The following is a 25,330-nucleotide window of genomic DNA, read 5'->3' as shown; positions in this document are numbered from 1 at the left end:
TCTTCATTTTGATTAATGTACTTTTTTACTCCAGAATTTTGTTTACTTATATATATTATAAAAAACATATATATATATTTTGTTATGGTATGCAGTAGGGGTTGAGAATCATTTTTTTCCCCATATAAATATTTTGTTTCCACGTAATTCATTGGAGTTCTCCATTAAATTATCTTGGAACTTTTGTCAAAAATCAATTGACCATATATGTGTGGGTCTATTTATGGACTCTAATATGTTCTGTTGATCTGTTTGTATATCCTTATGCCAATGCCACACTGAATTGATGGCTGTAATTTAATTTATTTTTTTCTGTTTTTAAAAAATTGAGATATAGTTGATGTACAATGTTATATAAGTTACAGGGGTACAACATAGTGATTCACAATTTTTAAAGGTTGTATTCCATTTATAGTTACTATAAAATATTGGCTGTATTCCCTGTGTTGTGCAGTGTATCCTTGTAGCATATTTAAGAATTCTAGTTTTGAATGACTTCTGTCTTTTTACTGATGTTCTCTGTTTGATGAGATGTTGTCATCATACTTCCCTGTAGTTCTTTAGACAGCGTCTCTTTTAGTCCTGAGCATATTTACAGTGGCCGCTATGAGGCTGTTGCCAAGTCCAACACGTGGGCCCCTCAGAAGCAGCTTCTGTTGCCTAGGTCTTGCTTCCCAGTTTCTTTGCACAGGTCCTGCTCTGTTGTTGTTGAAAACCGGATGTCTTAGGCAGTGCCTGGTGGCACTGTGGGGGCTTGATGCTGTTTACCTGGTCGTTTACTTGCTCACTGGCCTGGCTCCGGGCTACCGTGTGACTCAGGGTCCACTCTCCGCCAGTGCACGGCCTCCCATCTCCCTGCTCCTGTTTTTTCTTGTCTTTATCTTTCAGCCTGGCAGCCTGGGTCAGCACAAGCCTCTTACTGGTCAGACGGTGCTTAAGCCCCCATGGCCACAGAGATCTTTGCCCTTTACCGCTGGATACATGTGTGTGGCTGGGAGGCTGCTGTCGTAGTTCAGGGAGCTGACGCTTTGACCCGCCTTCACAGGGACTAGTGGCTTTGCCATTCTCTCTGGCCACTCCTGAGCCAGTGCGGCCTTGAGCTCACACCACCTCCAGCCTGCCATGGCGCCGCTTCCTGGAAGCCGCCCCCGGGCCAGGGCGGCTTGCTGCCCGGCCAGTGTCTGCTCAGAGGTTGTGCCTAAGCCCCCATGTTATTGACGCCCCTTCCAAGGCCCCTGTCTTGGAGCTTGGACCCGAATGAGCTGGCCAGGCCTGGGAGGCGGGGTCTGGGTTAGCACAGTGTGATGGGCCGTGTGACCTGGAGGATTTTGAAATCTTGATGTGGGATGAATGGGGGTGGGAAACAGTGAGATTGCTGAGGTGGAACAGTGGCTGTGAAACGGGAGGGACAGTAGGAAGGTGGGAGGTTTGGGGGGAAACCTGGTTCCTCTCACAAGGGCTCCTGAGTGTTGAGGGTGTCATTCGTAATCATTACTGATCCTGCATCTGGTCTCAGAGGGTCCCGCAGCCAGGACCCAGGCCTGGGTGGTGAACTGCGGCTGCAGAAAGGGTGTGGCTTGAGAGCTCTGGGGCCCGAGCTGGGGGGGCCTCGGGCTCCTCTCCAGCTCCCGCTCTGGAAAAGCCGGGGTCCGGCCCTCGCCGAGGGGTCTCTGAAGCCACAGAGCAGGTCTTAGGTCTCCTCTGTTTCCATTTCAGGAGTGGGCTTTCATGAATGCCAGTGTGTTTGCCGGGACCACGATAGACCCCAGCGCCTTGGTGCAGAAGCTGGACGTGGACGCAAGGAGCAGCGCCTCCGTCAGGAGAGGTGAGAGCCAGAAGGACAGACCTTAGGGGCGGGCGCCAGGCCCGCTTCCCCGTGCTCGCAGGCACGGCCCAGAGCAGATTGCAGGTGCGCCTGTACGCTTCGAAGAGGTTTGTTTTATTAGTGGAAAATTTTAAGGATGTACTAAGCAGAAGATGGTATAAAGACAGTCCGTCTGCCCATCCTCTGTTTTCAGCACACACAGTACTGGGTTATTTTGAAACAAACAGCATTTCCCTCAAGAATTCTTTAGTAAGTATTTTTAAGAGCTCTTAGAAAAAGAGACATAAACGCGCCTACAAGGCCATTATCACACCTAAACAGATCAGTGGTAATTCCGTATTTCAGATAAACGAAGTAAAAGAATCTGCCATCTTCGTGATAGCCTCAGTGAAAACCAGGTGGGAACAAGGGTGCGTTGCAGCCCCCGCTCCCCTTCTCCTTCACGTGCTTGTCATGTGGGGGGGTCTTTTTCCTACTGCACCTCCCCCACGTGGGGCTTTGTGGTGTTCCTAGCTCCGGCGTCCCGTCTGGGCTGCTCCTGGAGGTGAGGAGCGGCTCTCCTGCCCTGGGTGGCCACACTGCCACCAGTCTCTGGAGAGAAGCTTCATGCTGCATATGTGAGCTGCACGTTTACGGATGAGCCATTGAGAATAAAAGCGTCTGTAGCCCTGTGGGGAGCACTCTGGCCTCCAGGGCAGGGCTTCTAGGTTTTTGGCATAATTTTTCTGGGTTTCCATCTACAGTTTGTTATCAGCTGTTGCAGTGGTAAGCTGTAGTTATTTCACAGGTATGGCTTCCATCAAGCATCTCCCAGGAGGTCATGTTGTTTGCATCGTTGCTTTGGATTTTTTTTTATTTCACTGGGGAGATTATCGGAATCTCCTTGCCCTTCCTTGTATGTTGAAGCTGTAGGGAGGGAAGCCTTCTCCCCTCTACCCTCCTAGGTTCTTGGCTAGGACCCTGCAAGTTAGACTAACAAAGAGAGATTAACAAGAGAAAAACAAATTACTACTGTGTGCAGGTCACATCACATGGGAGAAACCTCAGTGATGAGTAACTCAAAGTGGTGGTGAGAACTTGGGCCTCTGTAGCATCTTAGCGAAGAGCAGTGATGCTGTGGGCTTTCGAGGGCAAACCGGGGGGCGGGGGGCGACTACATGGAGGAAGGTTCACGCAGGTACATGTGGTGCTGGCTCTGGTGTCCTCATGGCCATGAGACTTCCTCGGAAGAGGGGATGCATGGCAGTCCTCAATTCAGAATTTTCTGTTTTTAGTCAGATAGGGAAGTTCTGAATGGCTTCTTTCTGCACCTGCTGATTCTGTTTGCCTCCAGCCCAAAGTAATCCTGACACCCAAAGTGCTGTGTTTGCGGGCACCGTATTCTCGGCCCTCAGACTCTCCTGCTGTTTCTTGGGATGGATTCCGCAGAGCACGTCGCAGCTCTGGCTGCGTGACCTGCCTGAGTGCTTTCCCGTGGGGGGTGCCGCAGGAACTTGCCTTCGTTTGGGCGGGCAGGGTGTGCCTGCGGGGGGCCAGAGCCATGGCCACTCAGGTCCCTTTGGTGACCCACATGATCAAACAACTTTCTGTGTGTTCATTGGTCCTCTTACGGTTTGTGTACCGGGCAGTTTTGATGGCTTTTCTGGCCAGCACCAGCATCCCTGGGGTCCCATCCCAGACCTGTGGAACCTTGTTTCCACACCCCCTCCAGGGGTCTCCGATGCTGCCAGGTTCAGGACACTGGCCCAGGGCCTAGTGGGTCCTGCCTCGTGGCTGTAGGAGCACAGGAACCCCCATCTCCTCTCGGTCCTGAGCTGTGATGGGCTGTCATCCAGATCTCCTGATCCGCCCTTGCGGTCCTGATTTGCGGGACTGTCTCAGCGGGCGGCAGGCAGAACTCAGTTACCCCTGAGCCTTCGTACTCAATCTGAGGGGTTTTACAAAATTCCAGGCTGCCTCCGACAGCATTGGCTGCCCGGAGAGCACGGCCAACCAGAACGAGCAGATGTCACTTCCCAGCAGAGGGGGCGCTGAAAATCTGGGTGGTGTGGCCTGAAAACCACAGGGTGTGGAGGGGGGACAGGGAGAGGAGGAAGGAAGAAGGGTTTCTTTTCTTTTCTGAGGCGGCCTGTGGGCTGTGACCGTGCAGGAGAAAGAGCAGCTGAGAAAAAGGCTGGACACGCTCACAGGCCCCAGAGGCCAGGGCGCGGCGTACAGGGCCCCGCGGGAAAGCAGCAGGGTGGCCAGGAGAGAGAAGATGGGGACTGGCCAGCCCCCAGGAAGCAGTCTGTCTCCAGCCAGAAAGGTGTTTTGTTTTGTTTCTGTTAAGGATGTCGGGGTGCAATAATATACAGAAAATTAAAGAGAATTTGCAGAAGGAGAGGCCTGGGCTCTGGCGCGCAGAGCGCTGGCTGCTGGGAGCTCTGCGGCCTTGCGGCTGGCAGAGCTGTGAGAGCCTCAGGTCCCGGGGGGCTGGAGGAAGTGGGTGCGGCCCAGCGCTGGCGGTGGCTGTGGGGCATGCGCTCCGGAGCCTCGCAGCTGGGGGCTCGGGCGCGGCCCCTGGCTCGCTGGCCCTCGGCTGCTCCCCTGTAACCGGCTGATGCTGGTCCTTGCATCTTCGGTGCCGCCTGCTCTGGGGCTCAGATGAGTCAGGAAACGTGGAAAGTGGGGAACGGCACCTGGGCCCGGTGATGCTGGAGGAGCAATCGGCCACGGGTCCCGTTGAGCGAGGCCCTCTGCTGGCTGAGGTGTCCTGGCTCCCGGTGGCAGGTGTCCTTCACGCCTCCCTCTCCAGCTGCTCTTGTGTTTTGGGGTTCCTCACACCTGCCTCCTGGGCAGTGCCCTGGATCTCTTGGACTATGGGCCTCGTGGCTCCCCTGGGTTTGAGCTGGGACCGGTGGCCAGAGGCAGGTCATGTGGAAAGTGGCATCCGGTGACTCAGCTCTGCTCAGTGACCTGCTGGGCCGTGGCGGCGAGGGCGCGTGTCTGCCTGGATGAGCACGTCCTTGCCCTGGGCTGAGGCGCAAATAGCCCTGCTCCCCGCGTCCCTGGCCCCTGTGCCCGTGTGGTCCGTGTGGGCCCAGAGGAGCCCGGTTGTGGGTCCCCCCCGCTCCCCGCCCCGGGGTGGACACATGTCTGCTGGACTCCCCTCCCAGTGCAGACCTGCGCTCACACCCTCCCCTGCAGCCTGGATGCAGTGGGGGCTGGTCAACCCTGGCCGGGGCAGGGCTTGCTGGCGGCATCTCTTTAGCTTCCATGGGGAGCCTCTGGGAGGCCTGCTGGCCTAGGAGCCAGGTCTGCCCCCCAGTTTTCCTTCTGATTCCAGGCAGGGCCTCTGAGCTTCCTGTGGGGGGACCACTGGGCTCTGCAGTGATGGGCCTCCCCGCCCCCGACCAGCAGCAGAACTCGGCTTCGCCCTGAGGGTCAGGCCCGCGGCCCACGGATCCGCACCTGCACGGGAGCGGCCTCAGCTCCTCCGCATCCGGACTGGAGGGCGGGTGGAGGGCGGGGCCGCCCCCGGGCTCCAGCATCCTGCCCCCGCACAGGGCACCACCCTCCAGTTCTGTGTTCTTTGTGCTGTGGTGCTGCGGGAAACAAGCCCACTCCGTGCTCAGGTAAAGCACCTGCGCTGTTGCCAGTCCTCCGCCTGTACCCTGGGCTGGGCAGTGCGTGGTTGGAGGACGGGCTTGGTTAGGGACACGGGAGCAGAAGGACAGGAGGGAGGAGGTGGCGGTGGCAGCACGTCTGCAGGGGCTCTGGTGGAGGAGGTTGGGGAAGTGACCGTGGTGAGTGAACGAGCAGGCCTCGAGGCCCCAGTGGAGGGACTTGGCCTTGGCGTCACCCGCCTTCATGTCCCGTGGGCTGTGCTGCTGAGACGCCCCCTTCCCCCACCCAGGCAGAGAGCTCTGCCCTGACCTTCCCTTTCCCTGCGGCCTGAGCTCCCCGCCCCGCTGGCAGACCGCTGCGGTTTCCTCCGGAACTCGGTTTCCTCCGAGGCAGGTGCTCAGCAGAGGGCAGCAGAGCTGCGTCTCGTCTTCAGGCTGAGCCCAGACCTGGAGCGGGTCCTGCCTGGAGGAGGAGAGGAGGCTTGGGAGGGCTGACCTTGGGGCGCAGACGGACCCGAGCGCTTCCCAGAGGCTGTCTTTAGGGACTTCTGATGCAGCTCCCCATTGAGGGACTTGCCCCGCCTTTCAAGTCAGGTCTGTGACACCAGGGCTGTGACCCCAGGGCTGTGATGCCAGGGCTGTGATGCCAGGGCTTTGACAGAATAATCCACTTAGAGCTTTACTAAGCTTTACTCATCTCCACCCGGCCCGAGTGTAACAGGAACAGGAAGGGTCAGAGCCTGGAGGGAACTGCTGCTCCGTGGAGACCCACTTTGGACAGCGGTGGTTCATTCTCCCCTTGGCCTCCCTGGCCTCTTGAGGCCACTGAGGAGAGTCCTGGAGGTCTCTGGTGGGCAGCGGCATTTGTGGGTCTGGGAGCTGGAGGGTGCCTTCCTGGTCTTGGCCGTGGTGCGTGGCGCCCGCCGTCCTCTGTGGCCTCAGGCTCTGAGCACCCTGTGTGCTGCCCGGGCGCTTGCCTCCTGGCCGTGGGGGGAGGCCCTGGGAGGGGTGCCCACTGTCTCCAGGGCTACCTTGACTAGCGGGGCCTGAGCTCTGTGTGCTCGACCAGAGGATGGCAGGCATGGGCCCCTGGTCTGGGCCTGCTGGCAGCTGGGGGACAGGAAGGGCCCCACTGCTGGGCTCTTCTCACCTCGCTCTGCCTGCGTTGCGCCCGTTCTTTTGGACACACGGAAGCAGGGAAGGGCACGGAGGAGCCTGCCTGCAGGGTTTGGAGAGGGAAGGGTTGGGGCCCTTGGGCCGGCTCCTCCTCCTTGCAGGACGGGGTGTTTCCCAGCGCCTTCTTCCAGCTCTGGACAGGCTCTCGGCTGGTGGGAAGTGCAGGGGATTTGGCCGCAGCGTGGCCTTGTGAGGAGGCGTGTGTGGATGGGCCCAAGGTGCCGAGGAGCTGGGTGCACAGGGACCCCAGTGTCCCGCAGCGCACCCTGCACCCCAGTCCTTGTGCTGTTTTGTTGCAGGGCCCAGCAGGAAGGGCAGGTCAGAATCGCGGGGGTAGAGGTGGACAGACACTCGGCTTATGGCACACAGCACCGGACACAGGTAGTCAGAGAGGAGAGGTGCCGGACCACTGCCGGAGTCTTCGGGCAGGAGGTGGCGTCTTGGCCGGCAGCAGGTCCCCGGCGGCTGAGCGGGAGGGCCTCAGGCAGCGTCTCTGGAGCAGCTCTCGGCAGCATGGAGTCGGTTCCAGTCGCTGGGCTCGGGGGTCTCTCTAAGGAACAGCGTTTGTCCCGGGAAGGGGGCCTGGGCTTTATCGGTTGTTTCTTCTGTCTCAGTGACGTCCGCGCCCCGTCAAGCGCCTCATCTAGGGTAACGCTCTCAGCTCATCACTAAGACGCTCGCGGTCCTGCCGCGGAGGTTCTTGTTGGCCACCGTGGTACCATTTTGAACCACCTAACGTGTCTTCACAGCTCACGTGTGGGATGAGTAGGAATTATAGCACAGAAGAAATCGCATGATAACACTCGCCCTCCGCCCGCTGCCCCACTGCCCTGCGCTGGGCTGAGCAGTGACAGCCCCGTGCCCGTCCCACCAGTGCTGGTGCAGGGGTGGCTGAACTCCTGCGTCGGGGGAGGCCAGGTGGGCTTAGGAGGTGTCTTTGTGGGCAAAAGCGAAGTCCGTGTAGTGGGGTGAATGTTTGCTAAGTGCCCATGCCCTCCGATATATTGGGCTCAGGGTGGGCAATGGGAGTGGCCCAGCAGCCCCCTGTGTCCCCTGCCAGTGGCTGGAGCATCCCTACAGACAAGGGGTCTCCCTGCCCAGCCCCAGGACCTCTCTCGGTGCTTCCCTCTCAGAGCCTCAGCCTGGACCTCTGCTCCCAGCGTTACCATCCCCCTTCTGTGTGGCACCCCGGTGGCCCGGCTATAGAGTCGGGTGTGGTCCTCCTCCCGCTGACAGGTGGGACCTTGGGCCCTCAGTCCCACAGAGCAGCTACCTGGCCCCCCCTGGTGTTCCCCCTTCATTCTTCTGAGGGCAGACACGGGTGGACACTGACCCACCTGAGTCTACCCTGGGCACTGGCCAGTGACAGCATGACAGGTGGGGCCTGTACCCTGCTGTGGCTCACACTGACCCTTGGAGCTGTGACATGATAGGTGTGTTGTGTATCCCTGCCCCAGCTGTGCTGTGCTGCTGGCGTTCGGGTCATGGGTGCAGGAGGCCTCAGGTGGGCCGAGGCCCCAGATCTTGGTCTGGGCCAGGGTCCAGACCCTGGGAGCGCTTGCTTGCGGCGCTGGCAGGGCAGGCGCTCTGCTGGCCTGTGCTCCGCGATAGCTCTGGGCTCCTGTCCGAGCTCCTGGCTCCACGGCAGCTGAGCCAGCGCTTGGGTGGATGCCGAGTCGTCCACACTGAATGGCCACGGGGCCCCTCCTTGCAGCGCAGCGCACCCCTGGCAGAGACTTGAAAATTAGGGACCAGCCTCCTGCTAAAATTACTTTTGTAAAAAACATTTCATAGTTGAAAAGGCAGGATGTGCACATTGTAGAAAAGAGAGAAGTAACAATACAAGTAAAAGCTGTTCCTGTGTCCCCACATGGACTGTGTGTCTGTGACCCATCCCGGCGCGCAGATGCTCCCTGACCTGGGTGGGGCTGATGCCACCCGGGAAGGGGCCACAGGCTGCTCTTTGTCTAGACGGGGCCCCTCATGTGGGCAGCCCAGTGAAGCTGGGGCCCCGCTGGGGGGATGTTGGCCTGGTATTAGCCCTGGTTGTCTCTCACGAGGTGCATGGAGTGCCTCTGTCCTGTGCTCCACACACTGACCAGGACACCCTCCTGGCCACGAGGAGGGACAAGTGCTCCCCCCCGAGCCACCTGCGTGGGGGTGGCGATTTCTGGAATTGTGTTCTCAGGTCAGTGAAGCCAGTCCTGGTCACCGGCAGGTGCTCCTCCTCTGTTACCAGGTGGGGTGGCCTGAGTACCTTCTCTGTCCTCGCCTCTCCTGCCATTCCAGAACCTTCCTCTGAGGGGGGACACTGTGGTCTTTGGCCTGTCCAGGGCTGAGTCCGAGGGGGCTTGGTGCTGGGATGGAGAGAAGTGGTACACAGGCTTCAGGAGGGAGCGGACGGGACAGGCTCGACGTGGTACCGCTGCCTTCTTGGTGCTGGCCAGTGTCCCCCTGAGTGTGCCCCATCCAGCGTGGATGGCCCGTTCTCACGGGGTGTGTCTGTAACTGAGCGGGACCCCTTGGGGCCTTCGTGGGGGGGGCAGACCCCTTGTGCACAGCCTCTGCTGTAGCTCCTTTCTGAAGTGCCCAGATAATAGTATCTTGAGCATATTTCCTGAGTTTTTCAGATGCTAAAAACCACCACTAAGTGGAAGAAATTAACCACTTGATGATCCTGAGCACGTAGCCCCCAGCCCTCCTGGTGCCTGATGTTAACCACCCTGTTACCTCACCATCGGTCGGTTAGAGAACTGTGCACCAGCTGATCACATTCCCTGCCACCCGCCTCCGTCCCCTGGCCTTTAGAAATGCTTTGCTGAAGGCTTTCGGGCAGTTTGGGGTTTTTTGAGCACAAACCCCCCGTCTCCTTGCTTGGCCCTGCAACAAACTTTTCTCTGCTCCAGGCTCTGATGTTTCAGTTGCTTGGCCTCGCTGCGTGTCGTGCACTTGCACTTGGTGCTTGGCAGCAGGTCCGCAGGCGGGACCCTGTCACAGGGCTGTGGCCCAGACACCTGGGGCACCTACATGTGGCTGCTGTCCCAGAGCCGGAGGATGGGCACTGGCCCGTCTAGGGTTGGCTTGAAGTACCAGGGTCGGCTGGATGCCGTCAGGGACACTCAAGGGTCCTTCGCAGGGCCCTCTCTCCTGTGAGTTTGAAAACTTCCATTAAAGCCGCTATGGAGCCAGGCCCTCTTCCTTTGGCTGGACATACATGTCCGTCTACAGCCCTGGAGACGTCCAGAGACACGACAGAGCGCCGCCCTCACTCAGCCCTGACCGCAGCCCTGGGGACGTGGCGGCCCTGCCCAGGTACCGCCTTCTTCTTAAGGCTGGTCCACCTGGCCCGCTGGCCCCTCACTGTCCCATTGAAGGGCTTTGCCAGCCCTTGGGGGTTGGGCTTGTTGGGCTTTTGGAGCCTCCAGGTGCCCTCGGGGTCCCTGGTGGGATGCTGAGGTGAGCAGACCTGAGGCGCCCTGGCCCCGCAGTGCCTGTTCCCTCCCGTGCCCCTGGGGGCAGCGTCTGTTGGCCGCCCTGGGCCGGAGGCTCCCCCGTCCTCGGGCTTGCAGTCTCCGCGGGGCTGAAGCTTCCCCAATCCCCTGGGCCTCACAGGGTCGGCGTGCCGGGCCCCATTTCCTGGGCTGCTGGGCAGGGGTCCTGGGTGGCGCGGGGAGGGTCCCGCCCGCGTGCCAGCCTGCCCCTTGTTCACATGCCGCGTGCGCTTACGGTTCTGTCAGTCTCTGCGGGTCGTAGACTCTTTTTTCTTTTGGAATTATTTCAGAATCAGAAGTAAGGCAGAGAAGACTTCTCCCTGGACCTTTGAGGGTGGGTCCGGGGCTCCCGTGGGAGGCGCCTCTGCTGTCTCCTGCCGCTGCTGCCCTTGCTCAGGCTCCCGCCCCAGACGTGCCGCCCTCACCCCAGTGGCGGTTGGGCCCCGCGCCGGCCCGGGGACATCCCCTCCCTCACCCACAGCCCCACGGCGCTGACGCCTGCGGGGCGCCTGCCATGCAGCCCCTCCCTCCCGTCACCCTCCTGCACACCCGCCGGCATCCCGAGCAGCTCGCCCACCTGGCCCCGGGTGACTGGCGGCCCTGCGCCTCCCCTTCCTGCTGGGCTGGGAGGTCGGGGTGAGTGGGGAGGAAAGCAGGCCAGCTCCAGGCACGGCCGCAGCGTGTGGGATCTGACCCTTGGGAAAGGGATTAGATCCCCGTGGGAGTCACGGGGTACGGGCGTCTACAGGGGATCCTGAGCTGACGAGTCCAGCTGACCAGGAGCGCCGCCCTGGTGGAGCTGTCTCTGCGCTGCTTCTCCTTAGACGCCGTGGGTGTGTTGTACCAGCCCGGGAACCTGCGGGACAGTCGGATCCTGAACAGAATGCGCCCCGGGTGGAACGTGGCCTGGGCTTAAGCCGCGTTACCTCTGGAGAAACCAGCTAAGGCCCAGTGAGCGGGGCAGTCTGGAGTCGCTCTGCCTGGTGTGTTGCGGCCCTGCCTGGGGGGCCTGGTGTCCCGCAGCCGGGGCCAGGCGCGATGGTCGGGCACCCTGAATAGCTACACCTGTGTGCACACCTTGGGCTCCTGGCTTTGTCCTGCTCACCCCGTGTTCTCTGTCCGCAGGTGCCAAGGCCAAGGCTGTTTTGCCCAAGAAGGAGAAGCTGAAGCTGAGGCGCGAGAGGTGGCTGCAGAGTAAGCTCCCCTTGTCCCTGGTGGGGCTTTATCCCTGGTGGAGCCTTGTCCCTGGTGGGGCCCTGTCCCTGGTGGGGCCTTGTCCCGGGCTGGCTCGGAGCCCACTTTGGGTGGTCTGGGGCTCTGGAGGAGGGGGCCTGCGATGTGACAAGCAGGCGGCCCTGCGGGGAAGGGGCTGGCCCTGTCACCCGTGCAAGGGTCCGCAAGGCCTTGCCTCAACCCCGACATCCCCCACCGGGAACGTCGCAGGAAGATGCTTCTCCCGTGGAAAACATCGCAAAGGGAGTGCGTGCGGGTCGGGTGTTTTATGATACCTACGAAATTTCCCACTTTCTGGGTCTGCGTGTGTCCCTCCAGGCCCTCCTCCGGGTGTGTGACAGTACGGGGTCCCCAGCATAGGCGGCTCTTCACCCACCTGGTGGGCTCGGGGACCCCGGGCCTCCGCTCTGCGGGGGGTGGTGGCTCCCTCCTTTCTGAGCACCTGTCTGTGGGGTGGATTTCTTCTTATTAATTTTGCTTGGAAAAGATACCTACATTTCATGATGCTGAATATCTGCTGATTTTTTCTAAAGATTTTCTTGTGAAGATTGTTTTGAAATTTTTTTCTTACAGTTGTCTTTTTAGTGTTTTGCTGACTTTTAAAATTTATTTGAAATGGTTTTTTCTTTATGTTTTCACGCAGTTAGAACATGATCTGCGTTATTTTTTCCTTGAAGGTTTTAAAGAAACTGTATGCTTTTAATTTTTTAGAGAAATTTATCAGTTTCTTCCACAATTGTTAATTTTAAGTTTTCTTTCACTTTTTGGATGATTCTTAAGGAAATGATTCATTCATCCATCTTCTTTTTCACAGTCCCTAGCATGGAGTTGTGCAAAATATTCTTTGTAAAATGATTTGGAAAAGTTAATAGGCTGGGAGCACTGGGGCCCTGAACGTTCCTGGGCTACAATTTTTTGATGACGTTTAAGTTTTCTTCCATGACGGTTGGTCTTTTTTTAACTACTTGAGTTAATCTTGGTCACTCATTTTCCTATAAAAACATCTAATCTAATCAGATTTCAACATTTATTAGCAGAGTTGTTGGCTTCTCATTATTTAATATCCTGTTATCATTCTTTATTTGTATCCTCTTCTCTAATTTCTGGTTAATTTTGTTTCTTCCATGCCAAGAATTCTTGTATTTAGTTGTCACTTCTACTCTTCTTTTTTTTCCAAATTGTTAGTTTCTGTTTTTTTAGTACCCCATTCTTGGTTTCTTTAGGTTTGTTTTAGTGACGTATTTATTTTTGTTTGTTTTGTTTAGGAATGAAAGGCTGTATGTCAGCCTCTGAATATAGCTTTAGCTGCGTCTCCGAAGTTGATTTTACTTAGTATTTTATTACGAAAAGCTTTGTACGGATAAGTGGGAAGAATTTTACAGTGGTGTCCTTATGCCCACCATCCACATTTTACAGTGAGCACCTCACTTCTTTATCACATGCCTGTTCATCTGTCCATCCCATCTGTCTGTCCAAACACCAACCCATGTTTTAGCTACGTGTTCCAAAGTAAATTACAGACTTCAGCACACTTTCTCCCAAATAATTCCGCTGGAGTTCAGTATTTGTTTATGGTTCTTTTTAGTTTTTATTTTGAGGTAAAATTTACATGCAGTGAAATGCAAATCTTAAGTGTGCTGTTCAGTGATTTATGACAAATGCCTACACCTGTACAACCAGAATCCCTTTCAAGGTGCAGACCATCACCATCACCCAGAAGTGCCCCGTGCCCCTTCCCAGTCCCGACTCCCCCAGAGGTAGCCACCATCTGGTCTTCTTCAGGTCACAGTTTAGGTTTTACTGCTCTAGACATCGTATTAAAGGAGTCATGTAGGATGTGCTCTTTTTGTGTCTGGGTTCTTCTGCTCAGCTTGGCATTGGGCTCATCCGTGCTTCGTGTAGCCGTAGTCTGCACCCTTCTGTTGCTGAGAAGTGTTTCTTTATGTGGACGTACCGTTTGGTGTCCACTTTCCTATGGATGGACACCTGGTCTGTTTTCTCTTTTTAGTTGCTGTGTATAAGGCTGCTATGCACATTCTCTACAAGTCTTTTTGTGGACATATGTTTTCATTTCTCTTGGGTAAATACTTGGAATGGAATGCTGGGTCATAGGGCAGGTGTATGTTTAGTTTTATAAGCAACTGGCAGACGTTTCTCTACTGTGGTTGTACGTTCACGCCCCCCCCAGCAACGTGGGAGAGTTGTGGTTGCTCCACGGCTGTGCTGGCACGTCTGTCCCTGCAGTCCTAGCTGCTGAGCGTGAGGTGCCCGTTGTCATGGTGAATGGGCGTTTTCACGTGCTGCTGCCCATTGGGGCGCCCTCTGAGGCCCAGGGTCTGTTTCATGAGGCTCTTGCTGGGCTCTTTATTATTGAGCTCAAGGAGTTCCTCTGTCCTGGAGACCAGTCTTGTCAGGTGTGTTTTGCAAATAATTTTCTCACAGACTGTGACTTGCCTATTTAATTTCTTAACAGGTTTTTTTTTTTTTTTGATGAACAGAAGTTTAATTTTGAGGAGGCTGATTTGTCTTTTTTCCTTACGGGGTTAGTGTGCGTGTGTGTCTTGTTTAAAAAAATGGCCCAGTCCCAAGTCAGGCGGATAAATCCTACTCTTCTAAAAACTTTACGGTTTTGGCTTTTTCGTTTAGGTTTGTAATCCATCTTGAATTAATGTTTGTCTATGGTGTGAAGTCCTGGTTCAGGTTTTTCTTCTTCTTCTTCTTTTTTTTTTTTTTCCAGTTCCAGCACAATTTGTTGTAAAGACTTTTCTTTCCTCATCAGTTGTCTTCGTGTCTTTGTGAAAAGTCAGATAGCCTCTCAGTACCAGGCTGTCTCAATTGCTGCAGCTGTGAAGCAGGTCTTGGGGTCAGATAAGGGAAGTCCTGTGTCCCAGGTCCTCTGTTTCAAGACTGCTTTGGATGGTCCAGGTTCATACCATTTCCATATGAATTTTATCACAGGCTTGTCAATTTCTTGAACGTCACCACCACCAACAGAACCTATTACAGCAATGACGGGTTGCTTTGAGTCTGTAGATCAGTTCAGGAGAATTTTGCCGTTTTAACAATATTGGGTCTTCATCCATGAACGTGGTATCTCTCCCCTTTTATTTATATTTTCCTTAATTTCTGTCATCAGTGTTACGTGGTTTTTAGAGTAGAAGTCTTAGGGTTTTTTTTTGCATAAGCTTATTGCTGTTTTACAGTTTTACAAGCTGTTATAAATAAAATTCACAAAAGCTTCATTTTCCAGTTTTCTGCTATTTATTATATTATTATTAATTAATTATTTATGAATCATTATTAATTTTGTATCCTCTGGTCTTGCTAAAATTGTGTTAGTTCTGGTAGTCATCCTGTGGATTCCTTAGAATTTTCTGCATACATGATCATGCTACTAAAATAGAGACAGTTTTACCACTTTCTTTCCAAACTCTGTTTTATGTCGTCTTCTCATCCTCCTGCAGTGGCTGGAACCTTTGTGGCGTTACTAGAAGGGGTGAGAATTGGTCCCAGTCTCCACGGGCTGAGGACTGGGCCATGGTCACTGTCCCGTGAGCCTGCTTTGCTCAGAGTCAGTAACCCCAGGCCGTGATGGGGCATAAAGCTAGTGGTCCTCACGCGAGCTCTGTTTCAGGCCCTGTTTATAAGGAACTTCCCTTCAGTTGCTTACAGGTTAGCAAATGTGGGCAAGGAAGCAAGGAGAGAATGACCAGGATGGATGGGCCTGCAGGGATCTGGTGCTTCTGCCCTCCTGGGCACCACATAGAAACACAGGTTTCAGCCCATAAAAATTTCCCACGTTCAGCATCCCACACGCCAGTGAAATTGTCTTATTTGTAGTGTTCAGTTCTTGCACAGGTAATTTTTAGGAGTAGCGGGAGGGAGGGACCACCCCCCCTTTACCCAGGATGGCTGGTCGCAAAGCCTGCTCTTCGAGTTCCCACCTCCCTGACGCCTCCTTGTCGGAATTTCCCTCGTTTCATAATTTTCTCCATTATCCAGTAGGCCAGCTCTCTTGTTTCTTGTTCTTTTTCAAAAATGTTTTGGCTATTCTTACACATTTAGTGTTTTTAAAAAATAAGGTTTGGAATTAGATCCCAGGTTCAGTTACAGGCCCTGTTGGAGTTGGAGCTGCGTCAGACTTGAGGCCGGTGTGGGAGCCGCGCTCGGAGCCGCCTGGCCAGGTTGGCGGGGGTCTCTGCCATCCCTTCTGTGGCCTGCTTCATCAGTCTGTCTGATGTACACAAGATGAGGAATTTCTGGTAGATAATCTCTCTCAAATTAAGGAAGTTCCTTCTGTTCTTGGTTTCATTGTAATCTTCATCCTGAGCGGAGAGTGAATTCTGTCAGAGTCTTTGGGCACTTCTTGTGGTGACTGTAGTCTTTCCCTTTGAAGCAGCAACTGCAGTGACCATCTGGCACGTGTCCCTGTGTTGTGCTGTCCTTGCATGCTTCGATGCGTCCTAGGTGGGCCCCACGCGTCTTTAACCTAAAATGCTCTGGCTTTGATTTGCTGGCATTCACCTCCATTCTCCTGTGCGCTGGGCCTGCTTTGCTCGCCTGGTCCCCCAGCTTGGGCGCCGGGCCGGCCAGCCAGGGAGGGAGCCACCCTGTCCCTTCCCCTGCCTGAACCCCCCTGACCCCCCGCTTCTGCCTCAGCCCTCCTGGGAGCCAGGGCTCTCTGGGAAGTGTCACCCGGCTTGATGAGGTACTGAGTAGATTGTCTATCCTGTCAGCATGGAGGGTACTGAATTGTCACCCTATACATCCTGACATCCCTGGCATGGAGGAGTGGCCCGGGGCCCAGGGCAGGAGGACCCGGGAGGACGGGCGGTCTTCTTCCCCAGAGCTCAGCTCTTTGGGGTGAGTTGAGGGTCCCCTGGACTCTCCCAGTCTGGATGCAACTGGGGTGGGTGTGTCCCTGACTTGGCTTGTCCGGGTGGGCCTTTCCGAGCTTCTCTGGGCAGCGCGGGCCTTCGAGGCTGGACTGCGAACTTGGGGACGAGCTGCTCCTGCCAGGCCTCCCAAGCAGCTTCTGTTTCCAGAAAGTGTTCTCTTTTGGAAATGCCTGTTAAGGGTCACCACACCTCCCTCACTTCTCACATACACCTCCTGGGGCTTGGGTGGACCGGTCCAAGCCGAGTGCATGCACGTTCTTTGTACTGATAATCGGTGGGCTGTCCTGAGGGTCCTCACTCGTGGGCCCCCGTCCAGGGCCCTGTCCTCCTGACCTGCCCCATGCCTGGTGTCATCACCGCCCTTCTGGGTGCCGTGCCCACCGCCATCGCCTCCTGCACCTGCCCCGAGGGGTGGCCGGGCGGCCACAGTGCCTGAAGGGCCGGTTGCAGACTCACAGCCCATCAGGAGGGAGACGCCCCGCGTCGGGCCCGCCTGGGCCGCTGGCTGACGCTTCTCTGCTGGCATCTCCAGGCCTCTGTCGGCTGGGCTGTGAGTCTATCGGCTGCTTGTCAGGAAGGTGCTCTCAGTTCCCTTTTTAGATGTGATTCAGAGTCTGCAGCCTGGTTATTTATAGCCCAAGAAACCTCGTGCAGTTGGGAGGCAGGAGAGCCTCTCAGGCTCCAGTCTGACTGTCCCAAATCTATCACATCAGAGCCTATTTCCAAGTTTTTTAGTAGCAGAGCCGTTTTTTTTTTTTTTTTTTTTAAGGAATCTAATGCAGAACAATCAAATCAACAAATCAATTGTCACAGGTTCAGGCAGTTTCCCTGGAGCAAGGTCTGCACACAAGCTAGTGAGCTGGTGTTTTCCACGAGCCACACTGTGGAAATAATGCATTTGAGTACGTGTTTTATTAGCAATTTTTTTTTTTTTTTTTTTTTTTTTTTGCGGTACGCAGGCTTTTCACTGCTGTGGCCTCTCCCGTCGCGGAGCACAGGCTCCGGACGCACAGGCTCAGCGGCCATGGCTCACGGGCCCAGCTGCTCCGCGACATGTGGGATCTTCCCAGACTGGGGCACGAACCCGCGTCCCCTGCATCGGCAGGCGGACTCTCAACCACTGCGCCACCAGGGAAGCCCCAAATGAAAGCTTTGTTCTTGCTTTTTTTTTTTTTTTTTAAGCAATTTTGAAATACATATATTTTAAAATGAAAGTCAGATCCTGAGGCCACTTCCCTGTCCAGGCCCTGCCGAACCCCTTCTCTGTAGAGGCCGCAGCCCTGCCGGCCGGCACAGCCTCACCCCGGCAGCTCGTCCGTGCCCTGCCCTCTGCTTGGCACCCTGGACCCCCGGGCCCCACCGTCCCCTCCCGAGGGTCTGTCCCAGTGCCCATACCCCTCTTCCCAGGCCCCCCCACCAGTGCAGGAGCCCCCTTATGACCCTGCGGTGCATGTTTCCTCTTGCTTTGGACCTGGCCACTCTCACCCTGTTCCCTTGTTGGGGACCCTCCTGCCTGCTGACGTATCCCGTGGGGACCTCTTTCTCCTTCCTGGGCGTGTGTGTCCCTAGGAGGCACAAGGGAAGCAGAGTGGGAGGGGGCCGGCTCCTCTGACTGTGCGGCCCCTCCCTCCTCCCACCCCACTCCCGCGGCCGGCCCGGCCTTCTCAGGGGCAGCTCCCCCGCCTGCAGCCCGTCTCCTCATCAGCCTGTAATTCGACAGCTATCTCCGGGATTAAGGGGAGCAGACCGCTGGGAGTCAGCCCGCCCCGGGGTCCCGGCCGAGCTCGGGCTCTGCGGACTGGGAGTCGGGACCCTCTGTCGCTGAGGGTGGCGGCCGCGCGCTTGTCCTCCTGGGTCCCCTCTCGCTGACCCCTTATCCCTCTTCCTCAGAGATCGAAGCCACAAGGCTGGCGGAGCAGAATCGCAAGGCGGAGCGGAGGCGCAGGGCCACAGTGGTGGTAGGGGACCTGCAGCCTCTGAGGGACGCCCTGCCCGAGCTGCTGGAGCTGGAGACAGGTGGCCGGCGGTGAGTGTCCTGGCCACGGGGCCGCCGCCTTGTCCAGGGTGGGAGGACAAGCAGGTGGGTGGCCAGGCCGGGCACTGACCCCGCAGAGGCCCGTCTTGACTTGGACACCCTTGTCCCAGGCCCAGCCATGAGCCAGGGGCCCTGGGGCCTCCTCGGGGGCGGGTGCCCGGCGGCACGTGGGCAGCACTGTTGCTCTCCCGCCGTGTGGCCAGAGCGGCTCAGCCGGGCCGCCGCCGGGCTCCGTGCTCTCCTGCTTGTCTCCCGGGAGCCGCAGCTGCTGCCTTTGCCGCCTCCCTCCCCGGACTGGCCGTCCTCCTGGGGCCCTTCCTGCCTCCCCGAGTCCTGTGTGCTTTAGGAGAGCGCGTCCCTCTGCTGTGCCCGGGCTGCCGTTTCCGAGCAAGGGTGAGGCCGCCTGGCATGGCCGGGAGGCGCCAGCGCAGGTGTGAACACGACCTCGGCTTTAGGACGAACAGGCAGCAATTGGAGGGCCTTTCTGTTCTGTGACAGTTGCCGGACCGCCATCATTTACTGTGTTGTCTCTCATTTTGCCTTTTTGAAATAATTCTTTCTCCTACTGAATTCCCCTCTGAGGAGGAAAGATCCAGGGTTGGCAGGGGACACGCTCAGGGCCTCTTGGCTGCAGAGCCAGATGGTCGGTCCAGGCCGGTTCCGGGATGGAAGCGCCCAGAACATCAGGTCCAGATGAGGAGTGGCCAGCAGAGCTGAGATTTGGCGATGGAACCAGAACCCAAAATGCACATTCCATTCCTGGTTCTTGAACAAAAATGTGACCCGGTCAAGCATCCTCTCCCTGCTTTTAGTTTTCTCATCTGAAAAATGTGCTCGGGGCTCCCCGAGGGGAGAGAGCCACGTACACACGGCGGCCAGCAGCCCGAGGAGGACCGTGTGGGGCTGCGGGGGCTCAGCTGCTCTCCCAGCCCCAGCCTCCGGGCGACCGGGGTCACCGATTCCCCCTCTAGTGCCTCTTGGCACTGGGGAGCTGTTCGTTTAAGTAAACATTATTTTAGAACAGTGTTTGAATATAAATAGAAAACTGACGGAGATAATACCAACAGTCCCAGTGTAACTCACATGCGGCTTCCTCTCTGTGACGTCTTACGTCAGCGTGTGCGTTTGTCACAACTAAGGAACCAACACTGATTTGTAAGTAATAAGCTTAAAATAATAATCGACTAAAAGCTCACAGTTTATTCAGACTTGCTCAGTTTTCCTTAGTGTCCTTCTGCTGTCCCAGGACCCCATCCAGGTCCCCTCAGTCATCATGTCCCCTCAGAGCTCCTCTGGGCTGTGACAGTCTCTCAGACCTCTTGTCTTTAATGACCTTGACCGTTTTGAGGACCAGTCAGGCATTTTTCAGGACGTCCCTCAGTGAAGACCACAGAGGGGAAGGGCCCTTCTCATCACGTCCCCTCCGGGGTGCGTGCTGTCACGTAACCTGCACCGTGGACGCTGACCTTGGTCACCTGGCGCAGGTGTGTCTGTCAGGTCTCTCCGCTGTGCAGCTGCTCCCCCTTCCCCCCTGTCCTCTGGAAGGAGGTCGCCGTGCACACCCCGCACCCAAGGAGGGGGGACGCTCCCCGAGGATGGAGTGCCTGCAGAACCACGTGGATTCTCCCGCAGAGCAGATTCCCTCTTCCCCCGTTTCTGTATCAATCACTCATTTACGTCCATTTGGACCCGTGGGTATTTATTTTATACTTCGGACCATGATCCAGTACGACTTTGCTCTGTTGCTGAACCGGCTCCAGCTCTGGCCCCTGGCAGCTCCCTCAGTTGGCTCCGCTGTCCCCCCGACACACCCATCTGTGGAGGCTGTTGTGTTTTGTTTCCGAGCACCTTCCTTCCTCTCTGGCACAAGGTGCTCCAGGCTCATCCCGGGCATTTCCTGCTCCTGTCCGAGAGTTGGCGTTTCTCCAGGGAGCCCGGGTCCCTTCTGTTGGAAGTGGTGTAAGAAACCAAGATCTGGGCACTCACTGGTGTGCTGACCGCGGCTGGGGTGTGGTTGCTTCTAGGTCCTCTCAGCTGACAGCAGGGACATAGGTGTGTGTCCTGACCCAGGTGTGTTCCTGTGAAATTCGGGGAACAGTCTGCAAGTCCATCCTCACTTTTCATGCCGACCGACAAGTCTGGGGTCCCCAAGACCACTCTTAGGTTTGATGATTCTCACAGAAGGCCATTACCCTCAGTTACAGTTCATTACGGAGAAGAATACAACTTAAAATCAGCCAGGGGAGGGCTTCCCTGGTGGCGCAGTGGTTGAGAGTCCGCCTGCCGATGCAGGGGACACGGGTTCATGCCCCGGTCCGGGAAGATCCCACATGCCGCGGAGCGGCTGGGCCCGTGGGCCATGGCCGCTGAGCCTGCGCATCCGGAGCCTGTGCTCCGCAACGGGAGAGGCCACAACAGTGAGAGGCCCGCATACTGCAGAAAAAAAAAAATCAGCCAGGGGAGGAGACCATGGGGAGGGCCTGGGAGTGTTCCAGTCTTCCCTCCCTGTAGGGGCAGCACAGAGGTCTTGCCCAGGATGTGCAGGGACCCCTACCAGTCTCCACCCCTGGGGGGCATGGGCGAGCAGGCCGGCAAGCTTTGCCTGTGGTCCCTTCACTCGATTCCTGTGGCCTTCTAGCCAAGTGACGCCTGGCTGGGAGCCCCCAGCCCCATTCACAAGGTTGGGGTCCCCATGTCATCAACCCTCAGTCTTTCAGCTCCTAGAGCAGACCCAGCCCTGGGATGTTTGCTCCACAAGGTGTTTGGCCTCTTCTGTGCCTTCACAAGGGCAGGGTTTCCTGGAGCTGGGAGAAGGCGGTGCCCTTCAGGGCACCTCACGCCAGGGGTGCCTGTTAAAAGCAGTAGGTTGCACGAATGGCCCAGCTGATAGGTGACTTCAGGACATGCCCCCAGGCATCCGAGTTGGGTGGAATGTGTTGGGGGGCAGCCTTGTGCCTGGGAACCCAGATCCCGAGTGCAAGGCCTCCGTCCCCAGTCGCCATCTGGGACACCCTGACTGAGGCCTTGGGCTGCTCCCAGCCTGTCCCAAACCTGGGTGGCCTGGCAGGGCAGTGCGGGGAGAGCCCGAGGCTCTGAGTGGGCCCAGCGGGTCCAGGTGTTCCCCACACTCCGGGTGGGCGCCGCCCAGCACTGACCGGGCACCAAGGCCCCCTGGAGAGCCTGCGGGGCCCCTGAGGCCAGAGCCAGTGAGTGGGCAGTGCCGCTGCCAATGGGCCGCGCTCATCAGGGAAGATTAGACTCGCAAGGAAGTCGATCCTCTGTGGCCCAAAGGTCGTAGCGGACGAAGGTGGAGGGCCTCATGCATGGAGCCTGGACCCGACGTCAGCAGGGCTCACTCGGCCCCTGGGACCTCCGGGGTTCGCCTGCTGGTGCTTGGTTTTGGGCCCCTTTCCCCTTGGGCTGGGTGTGATACATGGGCTCATTCACGTCAGAGGGGGAGGGGCAGGGGGTGGCACAAGAGCCTCAAAACTGGGAGGCACCTGGGCGCACCTGGGCGCTCAGTGCCGGCTGAAGAGAGCCTGTCAAGAACGCACTGGCCTTTCTTACAGTTGGGGAAACAGGCTTCGAGGTGGAGCAGCTTCCCTGAGGTTCCTCCCAGGGCAGCCAGGGCTGGAGTCCTCTTCCAGCCCAGGCACCTCTGCGGACACTTTGGCAGCGGGCAGTGTCCTCTGAGCTGCAGTTGGTCCTGTCAGGAAGGTCTCTGCCCACTGTCCACCCGACTCGGCCGTGCGGCCAGAGCCAGGCCTGGCCGCCATAAGTGAGCTGGGGCCCTCCCCGGGGGGACTCCAGAGCGGGCGGGCAGGACGGGCTGGCGTCGGGTGTGAAAGCCCCTGCCCCGGGCCGCTGGGGTGAGTGCTGGGGGTCAGTTCCCTTCAAGCCCGCGGCCTCGGGGAATCCACCCCGCCTGCGTCTGTCCACAGTGGAAAACACCACTGGGGAGGGTCCTGCCTCCCCCTGTGAGTTGCCTGACAGGCCCTGGACGTGCCCTGAGGCTCGGGCGAGGGTCCTGCCCTTCCTCGCCCCCCCACTGTGCCCGCACTGCACTGTGCTTGGCCGCACCTGGACCCTGGGCCCCGAGGGGACTCCTGGGTATGTGTTCACACCTTGGTGCCCTCGGCCGTGGGAAGCCTTCTTACTTTGTGCTAGACGGGGGTGGAGGCCCAAGGCCTCCTGATCCCCTAGCGCGTGGCCGCCTCCTGGGGGTGCTGGCTGGGGGAAGGGAGCCCGGGCCCACCGGTTCGGCAAGGGTGGGGCCTCCCGGGAGCTCTGGGTGGTGGGCGGGGGACCTGCTCCCGGGTGGACACAGAGAGTGTCAGTGGTCGGAGGAACAGGGCCGCAGTGTTCTGGGACCGAGGCTGGCCTGGAGTGGCACGGAGCACCCCCAGAGCGGCCGGGACGTGGGGAACGGAGACGAGAAACGCCTTTCATTCATAACTTACGAAGAGACTTGAATACACGATGAGGGCTCCCGGTCTGGAGGCTAAATTTAGGTGTCGGCCCAGGATTCCCGGGTTTTCTGGGCCGTCCCGCCCCTGCTGGGTCCCTCCCGCCCCTGCTGGGTCCCTCCCGCCGTGTGGCGCCTTGAGGCCGCACGTGCCCCCAGGCTCACGCTGGAGGCGAGCCCTGTGTGCACTATGGACCGTGGCCTGAGTCGGGTGCTCTGGCGGAGGTCCAGGTGGGCATGTGCTCTCCTGACTGTCTTCTCCGTGTCCCCAGCAGGGCGGCCATCGGGCCCCGGGCAGCCCAGCTGAGCCGGATGAGTGCGGCGCAGAGGTTCCAGCTCCTGTGAGTACGGCCCCGCCTCTGCACGGCCCACCCCCGGGACTGTCAGGCGTCGGGCCGCGTCCCCCGACCCCAGTCCCTCGGGTGCCGGGGACAGCTCAGCCAGGGCCAGCTCTGGGCCCAGCCTGTCTCCAGGGGCCAGGAAGCCCCTTCCCCCAGGGCAGTGAGGGGAGCAGCTGCTGGCTCTCGGGGCCCAGATCCTAGGCGTCTTGCGTGTGTGGACATGTGGCTGGGCAGTCAGTCATCCAGTGGGGTCCAGAGTCTCCCCGTTCGCAGCACAGACAGCTGGGGCCCAGTGTGGTTTGGCCTTGCCCGCGGTCACATCCCTGTGGGGGCAGAGCACGGCCGGGCCCTCCACGCATCCTTCCCGCCCAAGGCCAGGGCTGTCCCCACCGTGGTGCCACGATGGACTCGTGTGGGCTTGTGCTGGAGCTGCTGCCCTGAGGTTCTGGCCAGGCCATCCGTGGCCATCCTGGGCTGTGGGCCCGTGCGGCTCCAGACGGGGGCCGGCTGGCTGTAGGGACAGGCGCAGAGTGGCAGCCCCGCAGTGGACTCTGCTGCGGAGGGGCGGGCCCACTGTAGTATCCCCATCGCCATGGCCGCTGTGGGGCCCGGAGCTCCTGTGCCCGGTTCCTGCTGGAGGTCCCGCCTATGTGAGGCCTCGTGTGTGCAGGGCGCCTGCCACCTGCTGCCTTTGATAGCCTCTCCCTGTCACAGTCCGGGATGAGAGGCCTTTGTGACCACGAGGAGGCCCCTGGGCAGCCACTCCTGTCCTGCCCAAAGCCTCTGTCGGGCCTCAGACCCCCCTCGGCCTGCCCCCACCCCCCACCCCAGACGCTCCAAGCAGAACTTCACAGCGCACAGCCTTACTCACTCCCCACCCCTCATCCTGGTCCTGGACCACCCTTTGCTGGTGTCCCTGCAGGCTGGCCGAGCCAAGGCTGGTCCTGGGGGTGCTGACGGCTCATCCCCAGCCCCCCACCGAGGGCATGGGGTTTGCTGACCTCTGCTCTCCATTCTTTCAGCGAGGAAGAAAGGACACGGTTTCGGGAGCTGCTGGCCAGCCCGGCCTACAGAGCCAGCCCCCTGCAGGCCATCGGGCGGCAGCTGGCCCAGCAGATGCGGCTGGAGGGTGGTGGGCAGTCCTGACGCGGCGCGGGGCGTGCCTGGGCTCCGGGGACGCCCACGAGGAGGTGCCCAGGGGGCCAACTCTGCTATTGTCGCCCTGCTCCACCAGCCCCTAAGCGACGGGGCTGCTGTCCTCGGCACAGGCGGGTCTACCGAAGTGAGACAGGCAGTTGACATGGTAGTGTTGTGACTACCCATTTATTTTTGCAATAAAAAAGGTGCTGGAAGAATCCAGGATGTCCATGGAGCTCGGTGCCGGCCACCCAGGAGGTGGTGCGGCCACTCGGCTGGCATTCTTCACGCTTTTCTCTTTTGTCTGAGTTTGTCAACAGTGACTGCACGTTGTGTATTATTTTAAGAGAAAAACCTTCTAGCTTCCTGGTGCTCCAGTGGCTCCAGGCTGACCATGGCTGGGCATGGCTCTGCCCCCTTCTCCAGATGCCCTCGGTCAGGGCCCCCGACCTCTGCCCGGATGCCAGGAGCTTCCCTCTCCGCTGCGCTGGTAGTGGTGGGGGGAGGGAGGACGGGGGTGCGGTGCCAGCCTGGCGCCGCCGTCCACCACGGCAGACTCGGGCCTCGCCCTGGAAAGTGGCCTGAGAAGTTGCAAGCGTGTGGGGACGCCACCCTCCCCCCAACAAAGAGCCCTGACATCAGGCCGGCGCAGGTGGGGTGGTGAAAGCAGGAGGGCGGGTGGGAGAGACCCCGCCAGCCTGGGAGCCTGCTGGCTGTGGTCTCGGAGCCGGGGGGACTTCCACGTTCACAGCCCTGTCTGGTTTTAATCTTTGCAGAATGAACTTGGATTATCTGGTAATAAAGTTAAGTGACAAACGGTTCCATGGTTTTTGTGTGCATTTTAAATGCAAACAGCAGAAGGCTCGCAGGGCTCGTGGGCCTGGGCTGTGGTGCCTGCCCGGCAGGGCCTTTGAGGGGCTCTGGGCTGGGCCTGCGGGAGGGAGTGTGGGGCTGGAGGAGGAGCCCCCTGAGGGGCGTGGGGAAGGCAGAGTGTCCGGGGCAGGGGTGTCACCGGGCGGCCGGAGCAGCAGGTGCCAGTCTCAGGAAGCCAGGGGCTGCGCGCGGGAGGGTCGAGCACCGCCCTCTGGGGAAGTGGGTGGGGCGCGGTCCCCAGGGAAGAGGTG

The 25,330-nt window shown here is 58.2% G+C and overlaps 1 protein-coding gene across 5 annotated transcripts in view; it reads left to right on the top strand.

Moving 5' to 3' along the window:
* Nucleotides 1-25,330, top strand: part of SLX9 (SLX9 ribosome biogenesis factor) — a 46,042-nt gene that overhangs the window by 3,569 nt on the left and 17,143 nt on the right. For 2 of the 5 annotated variants that reach the window (XM_060100373.1, XM_060100375.1), the window contains exons 2-5: nucleotides 1,717-1,825; nucleotides 11,223-11,291; nucleotides 18,119-18,254; nucleotides 23,001-23,069. In XM_060100373.1, the coding sequence (XP_059956356.1) occupies nucleotides 1,717-1,825; nucleotides 11,223-11,291; nucleotides 18,119-18,254; nucleotides 23,001-23,069 (383 nt within the window). Of the gene's footprint in view, nucleotides 1-1,716; nucleotides 1,826-11,222; nucleotides 11,292-18,118; nucleotides 18,255-23,000; nucleotides 23,070-24,091; nucleotides 24,310-25,330 lie in introns of those variants that run through there. The other 3 variants (XM_060100377.1, XM_060100378.1, XM_060100374.1) reach the window with 3 other exon arrangements.

Source organism: Mesoplodon densirostris, chromosome 5, assembly GCF_025265405.1.
Source record: "Mesoplodon densirostris isolate mMesDen1 chromosome 5, mMesDen1 primary haplotype, whole genome shotgun sequence".
Taxonomy (NCBI): Eukaryota; Metazoa; Chordata; class Mammalia; order Artiodactyla; family Ziphiidae; genus Mesoplodon; species Mesoplodon densirostris.
The sequence above is the reverse complement of the archived record's forward strand: the minus strand, read 5'-3'. Positions and strand labels throughout refer to the sequence as shown.